The following is an 18281-nucleotide window of genomic DNA, read 5'->3' as shown; positions in this document are numbered from 1 at the left end:
CTCCATACTGTATATATAATGAGGAATTACTTTCATTTCAAAATTAAGTACAATAAAAATTTATTTAATTACATAAAACTAAATAAAGTTTGCAAATTAATTACATATATATCTAATTTTGTTATTATTATAATAATTTATAACATTAATAAAAGTTTTAGAACAAATAGTTGCCTTATGGTTCTTAAATCTCGAATTTCTTATAATTTTCCACTATTTAAAAAAGGCCTTTGCACTTAAGATAGGTGAAATATAGGTTGCAAAAATTTCATTGTATAGTCATCTTATAATTTGTACTGATTTGTTATGATTTGTAAAATAATTACTTTTATGTATGATCTTAATATGCTCAAAATCCCTACCTTTCTAAAGGAATAAACAAATATTAAGGTAATATATAAAAATTGAAGCAATATCAAGTATTTAGGAATGACTGACAACTAGTCTTTGTATGTAATGTGAAATTGCATTTCATTTTCATTTAATAGAATGTATTCATTTTGTTCTAAAATCATGTTCTATGAGTTACGTATATTCACAGGAAATTTGTTTGTACATTTCTACAATTCGTAAAAAAAAATTATTCCCTTGTAAATAATGGTGCCATTAGCTTCGTTAATTCGAGATTAGCCTATACATATACATATATACACGTACATCATACACGCATGTATACATACGTACGTACATTCATTCACAGTACATCTCATTAAATATAAGTGCAACATTCTCTTATCAATAATATGTGAAAGAAATATGCTGGCAATTGCTAAATCATTCAGTTACATAACTAACATATTACATTATGTATCGTGACTCGCGATAATGATAATTGAATAAGGAAATGCTATTTTTCCTTAATTAAATAATCTGAAATGTAATGTTTCACCCGAATTTAAAATTTTCGTGCATTATTTTTCTCTGAACATTAAATATGTTAATAAAACGATTATATAACTATCGTTTTCACAGAAAATTTGTTTTAATTTAGAATATTAATAAAAAGTTAATAACTTAGAAAGATTTAGCAATACAAAAATTAATTCTTATTTGCAAATTTTTTTATGGAATAAATATGAATGTTACATAGTAATTAGAATAACAATTGTATCAACATCAATATGTAATTTTTTGTAAGATCAAGAACAGAATAACTGTACTGTCATATGATATTTAGTGAGACATTCTGTACATAATATATTGCTTCATAAAGGGTGGTATATTCCAAAGATGTAAAATTCTTGCATAAAAAATAAGATGACATTAAAAATATTTTTATGGTCATTATGGAAATTACGTTTCTGTCGTAATAATAATTGTAGCTCTGCATTACAAGAGGCAAACAATTTTTATACACACATGTATATAATATGTAGACTAATAATTTAATTTTTCTATTTCAATCACTTCAATGATAAGAGTTAGTAAACAAAAAAAGAAATTAGAATTATCAACACACACTACCTTACTTGAAATCAATCCTCGTTATAGAACTAAAATAATGTAAGTATACCGCTACCATCATAAAAAAGTAACAGAATTGGATTAAAAGAACCAAAACTCATCTTATTTTGAGCGTATGAATTTCTTGTTTTGGATACACCATACCTTATGAAATATATGTATATTATATTGCTTTATATTACGTAGATGATAAGTCATAATTCGTAATTTATTGTAAAATTTCTGCCCAAAATATGACGGTATTTACAAAATCATTCCGACTAAAGAGGAAATATTTTACTAGCTAATTATTATGAAGAAAATATTACATTTAAAATATATAGGTCGCACAAGACGCGATTCATTAAAAAACCAAATTTCACAAAATATATAAGCTTCAATACTAAATCAGAAAGTTTTCAAAATTTGGCATCTCATTGGAGATAAGTAAATATGTGAATAAAAAATAACTAAACAAAGAATTTAGAATTATAAAATTTGAACAGTTTGAATTCTCAAAACGACTTTTAAAATATTGTAAAATCAAATAAATAAAAATTCTTAGGACAAAAAAACACTAGAAAAGCAAAATTTGTTGAAGTTAATTTAACCGACAAACGCAAAAAGATACTGCAACTAATACGAATAACAATAATTATCATAATAATAATAAAATAATAATAATAATTACAATTGAATTATATTTAAATGCATTAACATTTCTTAAAACAAGAATAACATTCATTCCTACAAACATATACGTACATATATGTATACATGTATATAATTACCAATATACATACATATATATGGACATATGCACATAAATATGTGTATATATTATATATATGTATATACACATGTATGTATATACATATATATATATGGTTTTTTATATCTCTAGGTGTTTCATTCTAATTAACCGATCAAACAATCGTTTTTAAGAGGTTCGTATTTTTTGAACACAGTTCGCGATTGCTAAACACTTTCACTGTAATAAACAATGACTTCTGTGTGTTAAGATTTGTTTGTTTCTTCTTCTGTATTCATTTAACTCCAAAATAAATTCCTCTATTATTATTTCACTTGAGTCTTAAGATGTTGCAAGAATTCGTAATAACTCAAAGAATTCTCAAAACGATCTTCAACTAATCGTTCAATAAAAAGCGTCCTGAAGTGACTGTCATCCCTGAAAATAAAAAATTACACATTTTATACATACATTCTATTGAGTTACATATTTTAAGACTAAAAATAAGAAACTTACCGAATAATTTGTATAGAAGCTGGATAGGGTTTCTCCTCTTGCAAACTAAATATAAAATTTCGTAACCTTTCGCTTTCGGGTGTCTCAATCTCTGGTAACTCATACTGAAAACAAAAATATTTTTCTTTTATTTCCTATATTAAATAATAACATAATATTAAAAAGGAGATGTAATATATAAAAGCTAAGTTTTGTCTAAACTAAATATTAAATTACTGATCAATTATGTAAGTATGAACTTACAAGTTCTTCTGGTATCGAGGGAAAGGCAGAGACTCCAAGAACATTACAACAAAACGAAGGATGAATATTTTTGCCGATTAAGATAAATATTCGATCACCAATGTCCATTAAGAAAGCACCCCGAGAATCAAGTTTTTCTGCAGAAAGATGCAGTCTAGGTGGTTGTGGGCATAATTTCCCATCGATATCTTTCGCATTTCGATCTTCAAGCGCGTGAACAGGATACAGATCTGGATAAATCATTTGAATTAATTGAAACAGTGGTAGAGTTTTTAACTGGCACATTGCGAACACCCGGTCATCAAGTCTCGTGTTTGTTCCTGACCTGAAGGCAACCTAAAAAATTATTACTTTTTAATTATAAAGAAATGGAAAATAAAATATCACATAGTTATTATACATTATCAAAATGAATATTATGACATGAATTGTTAAATTGTTAAATTGTTTTGTACGATATGTAAAAGATATTAGTGAAAAATACTTTGCAGTAGCACAATCATTAAGACTATATATATGATGTATATAAAACATATACTTATGTTATCATATAAAAAATATGAGTCTTTAGATAACGCGTACACATTTGAGCAGAGCAATAATATGAAGAGGCAGTAGTTTTAAGCTTGCTGGAGCAAGAAGTCCACCAGAGGCCACTGATTGAGACAATTTGTAGGCTGATAAAACATCTATGGCAACATTTATCAGAGCGTCCCTTGCATCAGATAAAGAGGACTGTTGAGATCTGTCTACAGCTATAAAAGCATAAATAATAAAAATACTATACAAAGAATATGTCAAAAAATTATGAGTACATGTATAATAGTATAAAAATATAAACAATAAAAGAGATTGTAACATTCTTGAAAGTATACTCATTTTTTGTATATATTTGTCGGGTTTACATTAGAATTAGGGTTAGGGGCGTGAAACGAATGTTCATTTGGATTACACATTGTCGTTATGAAATAGAGAAGACATTGACTAGTGCAAATACAATTATTACAGGACTTGACAAGTAACCGTGGTACTTAGATACTCGGAAAGCTAGTGACAATGATCCTAGGTTCAATAACGAATCCGTGGTCAACGGGATAACAGGATGTGCTTTCTTCCAAAGCCCAAATCGTACTCGACTTGCTTGGCTACGGTGGAAGTATAACTAAACTAACTCTTTATTAAAACGTGGAATATCCACCGAGCGTACAGACGCTAAGTAACTCGCTAATACGACTCACGAGAGAATAAATTTCCATCGCGATGATGCTGTAGAGGAAAACTATGATGGGGCGCGTTTAAGGACACGAGATCATCGGATTCGTTGAGGGTAGCCTTCGTTCAGAAAATGAGGGAAATTGACATTGCTGTTAATTGGTCAATTTCCATGTCGGTGGCTAGAAAAGGATGCTAACCGCCCTCGAGGGAAAGCTGCACGTGTACTGTGGAAACGCATCAACATCTGGCAATCATCTTATTTGAAGAATAGGATCTGTAAGTGGCAAGCTACGGGACAGAGACCGTTGGAATATTTACTGTCGGATGTTACAACTATTTCCTTTTTAAGGAGAGCTATAGAATTACTCCATGCCTCTGCCAGACAAAGCTTTCATCCCGTGACCGCGGCTACGTTCGGCGACTGGTTGTCGCCTCGAGCCCAAGCTCATTATCACAAATCTCGAACAAATACAATCGGATCGAATGACAACAATTGTTTAATTACGCCTATGATAGAATCTAGATTACGGTGTTAAGGGATTTTCCCGAAGTTCCAAAGGGAAGGCTCCGATGTCCTTTCATCTCTGACATATTTATATACTTTCTTGCCATAAAATGTAGTAAAACAAATTTCAATCAATAAACAATCAAGTTTTTAATATCTGTGCTATTTAACGAAGTACTATAAATAGTATATAAAAAACTGTATATTACCAAGAAAGAAATCTTACCCATTTTAGAAAGTAGGCCCACTATGCATTGTTGATCAGCGGAATGCAGAACATCCGATAAGGTAGATACTACCGGTAGGCATAATGTGTGTACCCTAATTCTTCTTTCACCTAAAATACATTTTTAAAATTTGTCATTTCTAGTTCTATCATAGGAGTGTTTTAATATATAACATTTTAATATATATTCTCAAGAATTAAATAGAATATTGTAAATAACACAGGACCTCACAATATTGTAGTTATTTTTATGTAAGATAGTCGAAATAAACAAAATAGTTTTTGTTGCATGAAAGTAATGATAAATAATATAAATACTATACGTGATATTTCTTAATATTTTCATAATCTTTTATCATAACAAAACTCTTTAAATAATAATACAAAAATATATCTACCTTTACTTGAGGTATAAAGTAAAGCTGCCTGGAAACAGACGTTTTGCACATCTGAAAGATTCTCTTCTATAGAGATTTGCATTCCAAAACCAGCATCCGGATTGACGTTAGGCAAACTAAGCAGGTCAGTTGACCTTACAAAGAAATTTCCATGGAAAGTATGAATGCTCAGTCCTCGTGTACATCGTATTCTCATCACTGCTTCAAAACCGATCTTTCTGGTAATATAACGTCTCAGTATTCTATCGAGAGTTTCCGCGTGTTGTGGTTTCGAACCCCGGAATAGAGGAAGATGGTATATACAACCTCCAGAGAATTTGCACATACCCGCTATAAAATAAAATTTGTATTTGTTTAACTTTTATTGTTTCTATTTTTTAGTACAGTTAACTTTAACCATCTTTTTAGTTATACGGACGTTAATAAATTTATTAAATACTTAAAATTTATGATAAAAGAAGAAAAAATTTCTATGCATAAATGATAAAAATCTCGATATATCTCCAATAGTTTTGCATTAATAATACATTGAAATATCACTAATTGGTAAACAATACAGAGAATAAATTAATACATACAAAGAGTAGCTAGGTCACAGTATTGACAGTTTAATAGGAATAGATCGACTGCAATTTGCTGTCCACTGCAATCTAGCGCCAACCTTTTATAAAAATCTGTAACTGGATTTAAATGTGGTACATCTTTACTCCCTCTACTATTTGGGTCCTCTCTTGCTTGCAATAATCCTGGACCTATATTTGGCAAGCAAGTTTGGAAGACAGTCACACGTCCACCAGTTGGTGACTAAAATAGGAAAAAATAAGATTTTGGCGACTGAGCTAAAAAATTTCACTTATTTTTTATATATTCTTTGTCTTTTACTTAGTAATACATTTATTGTTATTGGTTTATCTTTAATATTAGATCTTATTGTAAAGATTCTTTAAGATAATCTAACATACTCTTTCACAAAATCTGTTTAAATTAAATAATTCAAACTACTTAATTATTCTCTGAATGGATAAATATACTTTTCGCGTACCATAAGTTTATACGCAGCTTGTAACGCCGCACCCAAAGCATTATTTGTATCATGAGTCCCTTGAAATTTTGTGGGCAATTGAGCCAATAAATCTCTTACTAATTCTTCTCGTTCTTTTAAATTGACAATTAGATTTTCCGGACATGGAAGAAACACATCTGCATAAAGATTTCTTACAATTAGACACATATGTTAGTAGTTAAATATAACAGTTAAATACATACTTCAAACTCAACACGTAAAATAAGTTTAAGAAGTAAAATGAGTATGATTTTACCATCAATGTCAAGCATGATCATTTCCTGAGGTTGTGATACATTGTCAGGTATGCCAAAGAAATGTATTGCAGAATCTACTGCTAAAAATCCAATTTGTGTCCTACTATCGCCAGGCAGCCTTGATAATTCTTCTGAAATTACGTTGCACACTATGGTCAAGTAACCGCTCTCAACTGCCAGTCTCGAAACGTCCAAAACAAACAGATATACAGCTGGCTGTGGTGGACGTAGCTTAAACATATGTATTGTTTTAATTATTTACTTTTCCAAATTTCACATTACTTCCAACTTTTAATTTTAACTTTGATTTTAAGAATAATTCAATAATAATTATGCAATTATGAAATATATATTAAAAGAAATATATATTAAAATATCATTATGAAATATATATTAAAAGAAAAAATTTTTTTATATAAATCATTTTTATAAAAATATCAACAAACAAATATTTGAATACTTGATTGAACGATATAATTATGAATGAATTATATATTAATTTTTCAAATTTTTTACCATGTATTCACTAGGTGCAATAAACTCAATCGTACTAGTTTTTACTTCTGGTCTTCTTGATGGATCTCCGTATGATTTTGTTACGGGATCGAACTGAAATTCGTCTGGTACTATAAAAATAATATTCGTATAAATTTCGGAACATGTAAAATTTAATATTTTAACACAATAACAAAGTGAACAAAATATTAAAATATAACAATTGAATAAAAATAACTTAAAATACACAAATTTATGCTTACATTCGTTTACTCTATAACAAAGATTACACTTCCATCTTTTTGAGTCATTGAAGTATACAAATGGATTAATATATGTTCTGCAAGCACGACATCTAACTATTGTACTGCATTGTATCACTGGTAAATGCTGGAGGTACAACAATGCTTCGTTACTAATAAATTTATACACTATATGTTCAAATTAAACAACAAAATGTTTTACTTACATTTAAATCTCTGAAGGGATGTATTAAAACTCCTAAAGGCAACCTAGATTTCTGCAGTAAAGTATTTGACTCGGGAATCTTCGTGAGTGTGCAGCGGAAAATGCTGAAAAAGGGACAAAATCGTTAAAAAGTAAAATTAGAAAATTAACTAATCCCACTGGGTCATAATAAATTAACTAACTGTTCATTAACTGAGTAATAAATTAAATAAATAACAATAATGGAAATATTACTTATATTTAACAACTCAATCTGCCTAATAAATCATTGTAGAAAGTACTTACTCGGGACTACAATTAACACTGTCTAAAAACTCTTGGTGAAGTTTAATTTTTGGTGGTTCTACTTTCTCTGTTGGGAGGACATTCCTACATTGCAAAAGATCAACAGTTTCCATTCCCTGAAAAAAAGGCAATAATAAGTAAAAAGAATACAATTATTGCTAAATTGCTTCAAAATAACAGATAATACTAATAACTATCTGACAAACATTATTACATGATTAGAACGAATAGCCATTATATATAATTAGTGATAAAATATAGAACTATTTAATCATTCTTTCTTGTATTACTTACCCAAAATTTATTGTAGCCATGTTGCGTGACAGTCATCATATTCATTTGACTATTTAAGTGATTCATTTGATCAGGATATGTTTCTGAGTATCGCTTATTCATTGGATCTGGTGGCATACTACTCATTGGATTTGGTGGTTGATTTGGATACTAAAAGAAAAATAGACACAAACTGTATATTAATTATCGTTGTAAATAGTATACATAAAAATAATTTTGTTTGATGTCAGTTTTTAAATTATAAAAACGTACAAATCAAATCAGTATTTTCAGTAATTTAATAATTTTTTTGTATAGTTATATTTCAAATCTGTCATTAAATAATAATTTATTAGAAATAATGGAGAAACGCAGTTGCAGATACTTGGTAACAAGGATGAAAAACAAAGATATAAGACTACTTGTAAAATACAGATGTGGAAACAAAACTAAAACTAAAGATTATTGGAAAGAGAATGAAGAAAAAAATATACAGAATCTGTAGGAAGTGGAAGAAGACAATGAGATATGTGTTACAAGTGCGTGAGGAAGACCAAAATTTGAAGAAGACCTGAAAATGATATTAGGAGAAATGGGACAGGGAATAGAAATATTGAAGAGAATAGAGAAGGCAAGGGAGGGAAAAGGCATAAGGGAGAGAGAAAGAACAAAGGAGGGAATTAAGGAAAACAATATGTAAATGTAGAAATCTTAGAATAGTCCATAGGTAAAATATATAGAATGTATATATATAAATAAAAATGAAGATGAGAAAAGATGAACAAAAAGTGTGGAAGTATAAGAGTCAATAGTACAAGATACAAGATATAAAGCCCTAAGTCGATACTATGTATAATAAATAAGTAAATAATAATAATTTATTATAATTATTTAAAAAGTCTATTATTACACGAGCCAAAATTAATGAAATGTTGAATAAGAACAGGAAGAATCATTTTTTATCAATTAAAAGATTTTGCATTTTATACTTAATGTCTAATTTTTATAATATACATATAAAATGACAAAATTAAAAGCTCTTGTATTTACTTACCCATACTTTATTGTAGCCATGCTGTGGAAGAGGCATCGCGTTCATTTGACTATTTACGTGATTCATTTGATCAGGATATGGTTCTGAATATCGTTTATTCATTGAATCAGGTGGCATACTCATTGGATTTGGTGACTGACTTGGATACTGAAAGAAATGATTTTTATTAATTATAATTTCAGATACAAACTTTATACTTTACAGGAAAGGCTACTAACAAGCAGAAACTTGTTTCAATAAAAATACAAGGTTTAAGAAATTACAAAACAAATCTTAAAGATAAAAAGACACTAAAAATAAAACTAGAAATAAAAGAATATATAATCTTAAGGTATGGAAAACAAATAAAAATGTTAAACATTTCTTATATTTTCTTATTTTACTAAAAATAATATTCAAATAACATCTTTAAAATGTAATAACATTTAATAAAATTTAATTGTAATGTTCCTTAACAATTACATCTTTTACTAACTGAAAAACTAAATTTATATCGTACTTGAATTTGATATCTTAATATCAATTTTCCGAAATTAAATCAATTGAAAGCGGTCAGGGAAATCAAAAGGTTAAAATGTCATGTCTAAGTGAAGATGCCGTGAAGCCTAAACTTTTCTTCAGTTTCTTTAGCATAGAGAACATTTCTCACCTTTTGGACAACTTTACTACGGCGAATATGAAGAAAAATTTAGACCTCACTGCCACATGAGATGTGCATTGCACTTTTACAGTGTAATTCACCGTTAATTGTCGAACCGACAATACGTCGTCGACGCGACACACAACACAACATTACGTGGCAGCTTACTTGACAGAAGCGCCATTTTCGCTCTGTGGAGTGATCGCTAACCATACACATATAACTCGATTTTAATAAAAACGAAGTAGCGTTTGAAAAATTTTGTTTATATTTTTGACATTTTTTTACATAGAAATCCTCTTACCGATTTTACCATGATTATGGGGCAGATGTGTGCATATACATATCTATGTTTCTTATGTTCGATTTACGTTTAAAAAGAGCGAACAAATTTTAAAAGGGTACAGAATAATGACAATGTTCGTTCCCACTTTAACATCTCTTAGTATATATACAAGATGTTAAAAGAAACACATTTAGTATGATTTTTCATTGTGAATGATCGAGTTTCGAGTATTAAAAATTCTTTAAAGAAGTTAATAACGAGATTAGGGCGTGTGAAAGAGAGTGTTGCCACCCAAAGTTTACGTAGTCGAACATGTCTTGGAAATGTTTAAATACTTTGTGTAATGTATATGAAGACAAATAAAAAAAGAAAAAATTTGCCTTAGAATGTATATATTGCGTGAAAGACGCATGTCTGAATTAACTTTTTAATAGTAATGTACGAGTTTAGTTTTTGTATCATGTAATGTGTTGTACTGCCAAATAGTTTTATTTTGTATTGTATTAAAATCTATACTTTAAAATTATTACCAATATATTTGACGTTTAAATTATCTTATAATCTCAACTTTACATATTTTCAAAGATAATACAATAAAAATTTCTATAATATTCCTATTCATTTTTTACTATGAAAACGAGTGATGTATTAACCTAACCTAAAATCTACAAAAATAATATATATATGTATCTGAATGAACCTAACCTTCCCGTGTTATTTAAATTATTTAATTACTTACAGTTATGCACACACCTTAAATCATTTAATATAAAATAAATATAGGCTATAGCATAATTATGCTGTAATCTACTTTTGTATACTAAACGTGAATTAAAAATTAATAAATCCATGTTACATTTGTCATTTTAATTATTATTGTCACAATAATACTCATCTTTTAATTACAAAATGTTTAACAAGTTTGTACCTCATATATTATTTTTGAACTGTGGATGTTAACGCATTACTAAAATATCCAAATGCATAAATATATACAAAGTGCATATAATGTACATGAATGTACAAAATATCAATAACAAAGTACTTGTTACAATATTAAAAGAACAAAATAAATTTCAATTTAGGTTTAGTTATAGTTATAAAAATTTGAATTTACACAAGCATCTGCAATATAATTTTTAATCAAATGTAAAATTATTGAAAGATATCTTTTTTATTACTTACTAATAATTTGTTATAGCCGTGCTGCGGTGGTGGCATCATATTCATTTGATTATTTAGGTGGTTCATTTGATCAGGGTGCGATTCTGAGTATCGTTTCATTGAATCTGGTGGCATACTCATTGGATTTGGTGACTAACTTTAATACTGAAAAAGAAGATTAAATACTTTCTTTCAATTATAATTTCAGATATAAACTTTACATTATATACAAAGTGCATGCATAAAAATGTTAAACATTTTTCATATTTATTTGATCAAAAACAGTACTTCAAAAATATCTGTAATATATAATAACTTAATCGAATTTATATGTAGAAATGTAATACAGTTTATTAGTTACCACAGAATTTTGTACCATCTAAGAAACTAAATTTGCGACATACATTTTTTAATACAAGATATAGATAACTGGTATCTCAATATTAATGTTCAAAGATTAATTTAATTAATTAATTTTTAAAGATTAAGAATCCAAGGAGATCAAGAGGTTAAAACGCTATATTGAAGTTGAAATACTATGAAGTTTAAGCTTTTTCAGTTTTTATGGCATAGAGAATGTTTCTTACCTTTTTGACGAGGTTACCACAACGAATATAGAGAAAAATTTAAATCTCACTGCACTATGAGACGTGCATTGCACTTTTTACAGCATAAGTCGCCGTTAATTACCGAAGAGACGTACCCGATACCTCGTTGACGCGACACACAACATTACGTGGCAGCTCACTTGACAAAAGCGCCATTCTTACCTGCGGAGTGTGTGCGTACCACATACTTTAAATCATTCCTATGTAATCTTACATTTTATATTGAACAAAAAGTAATCTATAATATGAAAAATCGAATATTTGAAATTACAAAATATAAAAATAATACTAGTAGATAGATACTAGTTACTAACATCACAGTTACTAACATTATAACTTCTGTTTTTCTCTAATTTAATAAACTGTAAATTTTATTACACTGCTATATGTTAAAATATTACATTTAGTTTATAATAAAAATAAAACAATCTTTTTAATTCTTAATATTGCTTTTTTATTTCTTATTGTTCTTTAATCATTTCACAATCATGTTTTAATTATGTTTAATGTTTTTTACCTAAAACAATATTGTTACTTAGGGATTTTGTTCACTGTATATAAATTCGGATCAGAAAACTTAAAAGATCACTTAATTTTCGTCTATAATAAACGTGTAATTAAAACTTTCTTAAATATTTTGCAATAAAAATTTTATTTTGATATTTACACATAAGATGAAACTCGTAGTTGAAATGTCAAACTATTGATTTGACGATCTGTCAAACTATACTGTTTATCCACATATATATACATATTATGCAGAGGTGTTTCAGTCGTTTTATTCAGAATTTATTATTTAATACATTCATAACATAAAAAGGATAGAAAATAATATTACATTTGTTATTAGATCTTGCAATTGTCATTATTAAATAAATGAATCATTTTATGAAGTCTTAATTTCAGTACCATAATATACATAACCTATATAAAGTTTGCTGCTTGCAAGTTGATTTGATCATACTGTGATACATTCCTTTTTATTACAAAAACATGAGTGCTTATAACGTAATAACATCAGATTTTGTAAATGTATCCATTACTAACTCTGGTCACAACTCACATTGCATAGAACGGCGATTTCAAAAAGGAATAACAATTGATGAATTTAAAGTAAGAATTTATTGTAATAGTTATTGTATATTATTGTTTGATATATGCTATTATATATTCTTATTTTAATTATATTAAAGGGAAAATTGGAACTTCTTACTGGTGGTAATCCAACAACAATGAAAATTGAAGTATATGACAAAAATGACAAATTAATTTGCATATTAGATAATGGTCAACGTTTATTAGGATCATATCCTATTGACGATGGAATGCGAATACATGTAAAATACATTTATAATATAAACATAGTAACATAGCATAAAAATTCTTTTCAACTGCAATGGTATTATACATATAAAAATTTTAGGTGATAGATAATTTTTCTTGTACTGAGGAAAATTTAAATAATGTAGAGAAATTTGAAATATCTGAAGAAGAATATGCTAAAAGATCAGGTAAAATAATTAATAATGTACAAATTATAATTATATAAATGTAAATATAGAGAGGATTTAGTCCATCCAAAAATATACATTTCTATTTTAAAAAATAATGTAATTATTGAATGCACATGCACAATTGCACTTATAAAAAGAATATATTCCTACAAATGTAATACTTTTTGAGCCATTTATCCCTTGACCTCTTCCTCTAATTGCACTGATAACAGAGTTATGATCTGAAAAAGTTGCATAGACTATTTTGTATATTTGTACTAAATGTTAAATTTCTAATGTTTCAGATACTGTAAAAGCATTCTTGGAGAAAAATAAACTAGGAAAATATAATGAGGAAGAAATGAAAAGAAGAGCAGAAGAAAAGAAGCAAGAAGAAGAAGCAGAAATAGCAGCTGCACAGTTATGTAAAGTTGGTGATCGTTGTGAAGTTTCTGTACCAAATCAACCAAAACGAAGAGCTACAATAATGTATGTTGGTAAGTATAGCTATTCCTGTTTAAATTTATTGCTTGATTATATTATCTTTGTTTATGATTTGTCTGTAGGTAAAACTGAGTTTAAAGAAGGTTGGTGGATTGGAGTAAAATATGATGAACCACTTGGTAAAAATGATGGAACGTAAGATCATTATTATTTTATGCTTGCTATTTCTTATCATTATATAGTTTATTTTTAATTTCTTGCATATTTTACTGTTATAGTGTCAACGGAAAAAGCTATTTCGAATGTTTACCAAAATATGGTGGGTTTGTAAAACCAATACATGTGAAAGTAGGAGATTTTCCTGAAGAAGAATTTGACTTGAATGAAGAACTATAAAACACAAACATGTTTTGCCAATCTGGTTTTCACTACAAATTATAACTGAAAGGAAATTAAAAATTAATAATATTTATTACACATATAAAAATGCTTAATATTTTCTTTGCTTTATTATATCCAACTTCCAGTTTATAGGATGTATCTCTTTAGTATGAAAATAATAATAAAAAAGAAATTGTGTCTTTTTATATTAATTATTGGCACGATAATATTTAAAAAATGATTTTCTTACAGCAGTATCATTTTTATATACTTTTACTGTTTTGTCTGCCTCTCTTGTAATTATATGGGTACCAGATATATCGAATGTACTACTAAATACTCCAGCTTCACTGTCCATTGAATCCAGTTGAACTGGTGTTTGTAAGTATTGGTAATTATACCTTAAAATATATCTATATAAATATCATAAACAATGCTGGAAATCAATTGAAAAAATACTATTTTTATATGAAGTATCATATTTACCCTGTTCTTCAGTTCCAAAGATTTCCATTGCCTGCTCCAGAAACTAGTACGCCATCAGCATTAACAGCTAAACAATTAATTATTGCATTATAGCCAGATAAATTCTGAATGAATTTTCCTTCTGAACATTTCCATTGCTTGATGTTATCTGGAGATGCTGATGCGAACATATATTTAATGAACAACATAAATTAGATGAAGGAATTTATACATGTTGAACAATCTAAAGAAATAAAGTACACATACAGTGATGGATGAAAAGTCAACTCTTTTATTTTTCTTGTAACTTCTTAAAGTAGCTCTAGATCTTCCAATATCTAAATCCTATAATCATACAGTACAATTGTAACTTCCAGTGATAAGCTAGTAAAAAAAATAAGTAAAAATATATATAGTTAAATATCTTTTTTAGGATATATAACATGACATGATTTGATGAATCTTGATACCTGTGGTTCAATTATTTGATGAATTACACTAGCAACTATGTTAGTGTAACCAAGTGTATGTACATTTATTTTTGTTCACATGTTCCATACCCTTGCAGTAGAATCTCTACCTGCATTTACTAATACATCAGTATTAAGATCTAATGCCATGGAATATACTTGCTGATCTTCTCCACAAGAAAATAGATATGGATGTCTTCAAGAAAATGCAAGTTCACGAACACTAGTTATGTCACCAGTTAAAGAAACTTTTAATTTTCTACTTGTAAGATCCAATATCTGAAATTTTTAGTAAGATAAGGGTTATTATGATCTACAAAATTTATAGGTAAAATTAGTCCATGATACTGTATAAAATGAAATTGCTATATATTATGTAATTTAACAAAAATATTAAATAAAACAATAATCTTACTTTAATTATTCTGTCTGCAAATTCTGTTGCAAACCATACATTTCCTGGTTCAATAACCAAAATAATAAAAGATGATCACTAATAATCCTATATAATTTCCATGGTGCATGCTACTTGGGTTTTGTTGGGTTTTTCTGTAGTATGAATGATGACATATTAATTGAAATTCCTTCTGAATTTGCTTGCATTTTTACTACCATATCATTGTTTTATATAAAACTGTAATAAACAACTACAGCATTATTATTTCCTTTAAAAGATTCATCTACAAATTATATCACTATTAATAAAGGAATAACATAAATATAATTGATATAATAAATATATATTTATAAATACTACCTGGTAGAAGTGAATATATATTTTCATTTTTGTTTTCATTTTGTGCTTTCATTATATTGTTAATTTTGATAAGCTCTAATACAGAACTATAACAATCTTTTGCTTTTATGGATTTTTTTATTTTTCATCTGCAAAACATTATTTTATCACTTTCTTAATTTTCATTTAAATTGCAAATGCGAAATATACTTACAAGTTAAGATTCAGGTAGTAAAGTATCTTGATTTAATAAAAATATATTGTGTGTTATCTTTAAGGATCGAAATACAAGAGTATGTATAAAAAAAAATTACAATGTAAGAGAATGCCTTTGTACATCCTATGGAGAAAAAAATAATTTGGCCATTTCTTATTTAAAAATCATTATGTAGTATAATTTATTTTCTGTTTATTCACAAAATTACTTAATAATATAATAATTACCTAATCTAAAAATGTGATCAATAATTATTTTAAAACAAAGTGCAGTGCTCACCATTTTTGTGATGTATTATATGAATATTGTCTCAATTAATATAAATTTAAAAGTACCTTATAAGTACTCTAATTCTGTTATTGATACATTACGAATAAATGTTATAATTTTAAATCTCTAACTATAGAGATTTTCATTTTAAAGTAATATAAATGGCAGCACTAAACCAAGATGGTCGCCAGCTCTATAAACTATTATGTATTCTATAAGACGGAGACTTTCTCCCTAGAATAACTATAAGTTTAATGATTTATACATATTGCACACTGTTTTATATCCACAAAAAAGGGTTTTAAAATTAAAAGAATATAAAAATTATATTTAGAGGATTTTAAAATAAAAGAAAGATTGTGTTTGAAGAATAAAATAATGGTAGCAAGGAAAAAATTGAATAAACTGAAAATAAATAAATTTAATGTTGATTTATGGAAAGACGAAAACACAAGAGACATTGATACCAATTGGATGTCTTCGGATACAGTCAGACATACATTAACACATTTTGGAGTAAAAAAAAAGAGAATACCTATTTCTTTGCGCAAAAAACCATCTAATATACCGGCAGTTGAGCCACCACATCCAGGAATGTCTTATAATCCTTCGTTTGAAGATCATCAAAATCTATTACATGAGGTGGCTCAAAAGGAAATAGAGCTTATAAAAGAAGAAGAACATCTTAATAGAGTTACCACAAAGATGTTCAGAAAGGTACATCTATCTATATTCATACATCGAAAGTAGATTATCATATTAGAATTTTATTCCAGGTTTCACCTGAAGAAAAAGAGAATAACTTGATAAAAGAAATGTCAGAGGGTCTAAAATTAGAAAATGATAGAAATCCTAATGAAGATGAGGATGATGACCCAACAGTAAGGTTTGTAAATTCAGTTGTTAGAAACCAGAAGAAAACACGTGTGCAAAGGCGCAAACAAAAAGAACAGAAGGACTTGGCACATAGAAAAAAACAGGAAAAGGTAGAAAGAAAAAAAAGCTCAGATATATATAAATTGAAATTATTAAACAGTCAGCTGGCTGCTAAAGAAAGGAAACAAAAAATATTAAGAGAAAAGAGGTTAAAAAAGAAAGCACTTAAAGAAGCAGGTACTAAAACTCTTAGTAAAGTTAAATTTGAACCCTTAGAACCTGATTTTAAATTATCTAATGAATTAACTGGAAATTTACGAAATACTGAGCCAGCTAATAGTCTGTTGAAAGACAGATTCAAGTCTCTTCAAAAAAGAAATATTGTTGCTCCTGCTAATATTAAATTGTAAGTATATAATAGTTTTTTACATAAATATAAAATTCTGTTTCTGTTAGGTGAATGTGCTAAAAGATTAATTTTTACTAAATTTCTTTAGAATAATTTAAATATTTATAGTAGTTACATAAATTCTTTTTTCTTAAATATTAATTACATTTTCTTTTATATTTTATATTTTTGATACTTTCTTTTAATAAATTTATAGATTTTATTGATAATATCTACCTCTTATTATTGCAGGAAACGAGACAAAGCTAAAGTGAAACGCTTTATAAAACCAGATCACAAAATTGATATGACAAAAATTGACATGAAATAGTCTAAACATGAAGTTATAATTTTTGTAAAATTATGTATATAAATAAAAGTTAAGTAATAATTGCTATGTTTATGTGTAATATTAATAAATAGAAAACATTTTTTTACACAATTTATTGTCTATAAAAAAACTAAATTACTATTTGAATTACATGTTTTGAAAACATTATATTATGACATGACTTATTATTTTTGTTAAGCATAAAAAGTTCTATTAAATAATTTAGGATACTAAAATCTGTAAGTATTATGCTAATAACAAGTAGATTTTGTATAAAAAATAAAAAATTATGTTTTTCCAAAGAAATAATAATGCTGATA

At 27.5% G+C, this 18281-nt stretch overlaps 3 protein-coding genes and 1 pseudogene across 4 annotated transcripts; 2 read left to right on the top strand and 2 right to left on the bottom strand.

The window, feature by feature from the left end:
- Positions 1-43: 43 nt before the first annotated feature.
- On the bottom strand, positions 44-12037 carry LOC126874236 (protein transport protein Sec24B). 2 transcript variants are annotated; one of them, XM_050636006.1, is made up of 17 exons: positions 11870-12037; positions 11304-11447; positions 9193-9339; positions 8160-8309; positions 7866-7981; positions 7582-7684; positions 7376-7502; positions 7134-7243; positions 6617-6848; positions 6340-6497; positions 5876-6101; positions 5298-5627; positions 4900-5010; positions 3536-3708; positions 2954-3289; positions 2711-2814; positions 44-2632 (listed from the first exon to the last, which is right to left on the bottom strand). In XM_050636006.1, the coding sequence occupies exons 2-17, from the start codon at positions 11421-11423 to the stop codon at positions 2521-2523; spliced, it is 2655 nt and encodes an 884-aa protein (XP_050491963.1). In that variant the 5' UTR covers positions 11424-11447; positions 11870-12037; the 3' UTR covers positions 44-2520. The 2 variants fall into 2 exon arrangements, with proteins under 2 accessions (XP_050491963.1, XP_050491965.1); XM_050636008.1 differs by lacking the exons at positions 11304-11447; positions 11870-12037 and adding an exon at positions 9842-10007.
- Positions 12038-12586: 549 nt separating this feature from the next.
- Positions 12587-14420, top strand: LOC126874256 (tubulin-folding cofactor B). Its single transcript, XM_050636049.1, has 6 exons — positions 12587-13003; positions 13084-13227; positions 13314-13401; positions 13689-13880; positions 13950-14022; positions 14106-14420. The coding sequence occupies exons 1-6, from the start codon at positions 12884-12886 to the stop codon at positions 14221-14223; spliced, it is 735 nt and encodes a 244-aa protein (XP_050492006.1). The 5' UTR covers positions 12587-12883; the 3' UTR covers positions 14224-14420.
- LOC126874249 (pleiotropic regulator 1-like) lies at positions 14313-16507 on the bottom strand (annotated as a pseudogene).
- Positions 16508-16596: 89 nt separating this feature from the next.
- Positions 16597-18027, top strand: LOC126874251 (ribosome biogenesis protein NOP53). Its single transcript, XM_050636037.1, has 3 exons — positions 16597-17083; positions 17143-17648; positions 17883-18027. Exons 1-3 carry the CDS (start codon positions 16745-16747, stop codon positions 17959-17961), a joined length of 924 nt encoding a protein of 307 aa, XP_050491994.1. The 5' UTR covers positions 16597-16744; the 3' UTR covers positions 17962-18027.
- The last annotated feature ends 254 nt before the right edge of the window (positions 18028-18281 follow it).

Source organism: Bombus huntii, chromosome 16 (genome assembly GCF_024542735.1).
Source record: "Bombus huntii isolate Logan2020A chromosome 16, iyBomHunt1.1, whole genome shotgun sequence".
Classification (NCBI taxonomy): Eukaryota; Metazoa; Arthropoda; class Insecta; order Hymenoptera; family Apidae; genus Bombus; species Bombus huntii.
This window is presented reverse-complemented; position numbering and strand designations above follow the sequence as displayed.

Coding starts and splice junctions, on each gene's coding strand:
- LOC126874251 (XM_050636037.1), top strand. CDS start 16,745: ATGGTAGCAAGGAAAAAATTGAATAAACTGAAAATAAATAAATTTAAT. Junction 17,084..17,142: donor CCACAAAGATGTTCAGAAAG/GTACATCTATCT, acceptor ATTTTATTCCAG/GTTTCACCTGAAGAAAAAGA. Junction 17,649..17,882: donor GCTCCTGCTAATATTAAATT/GTAAGTATATAA, acceptor TTATTATTGCAG/GAAACGAGACAAAGCTAAAG.
- LOC126874256 (XM_050636049.1), top strand. CDS start 12,884: ATGAGTGCTTATAACGTAATAACATCAGATTTTGTAAATGTATCCATT. Junction 13,004..13,083: donor TAACAATTGATGAATTTAAA/GTAAGAATTTAT, acceptor ATTATATTAAAG/GGAAAATTGGAACTTCTTAC. Junction 14,023..14,105: donor CTTGGTAAAAATGATGGAAC/GTAAGATCATTA, acceptor TTACTGTTATAG/TGTCAACGGAAAAAGCTATT.
- LOC126874236 (XM_050636006.1), bottom strand. CDS start 11,423: ATGAGTATGCCACCAGATTCAATGAAACGATACTCAGAATCGCACCCT. Junction 6,102..6,339: donor AAGCTGCGTATAAACTTATG/GTACGCGAAAAG, acceptor TTCCTATTTTAG/TCACCAACTGGTGGACGTGT. Junction 5,628..5,875: donor CTGTGACCTAGCTACTCTTT/GTATGTATTAAT, acceptor TTTATTTTATAG/CGGGTATGTGCAAATTCTCT.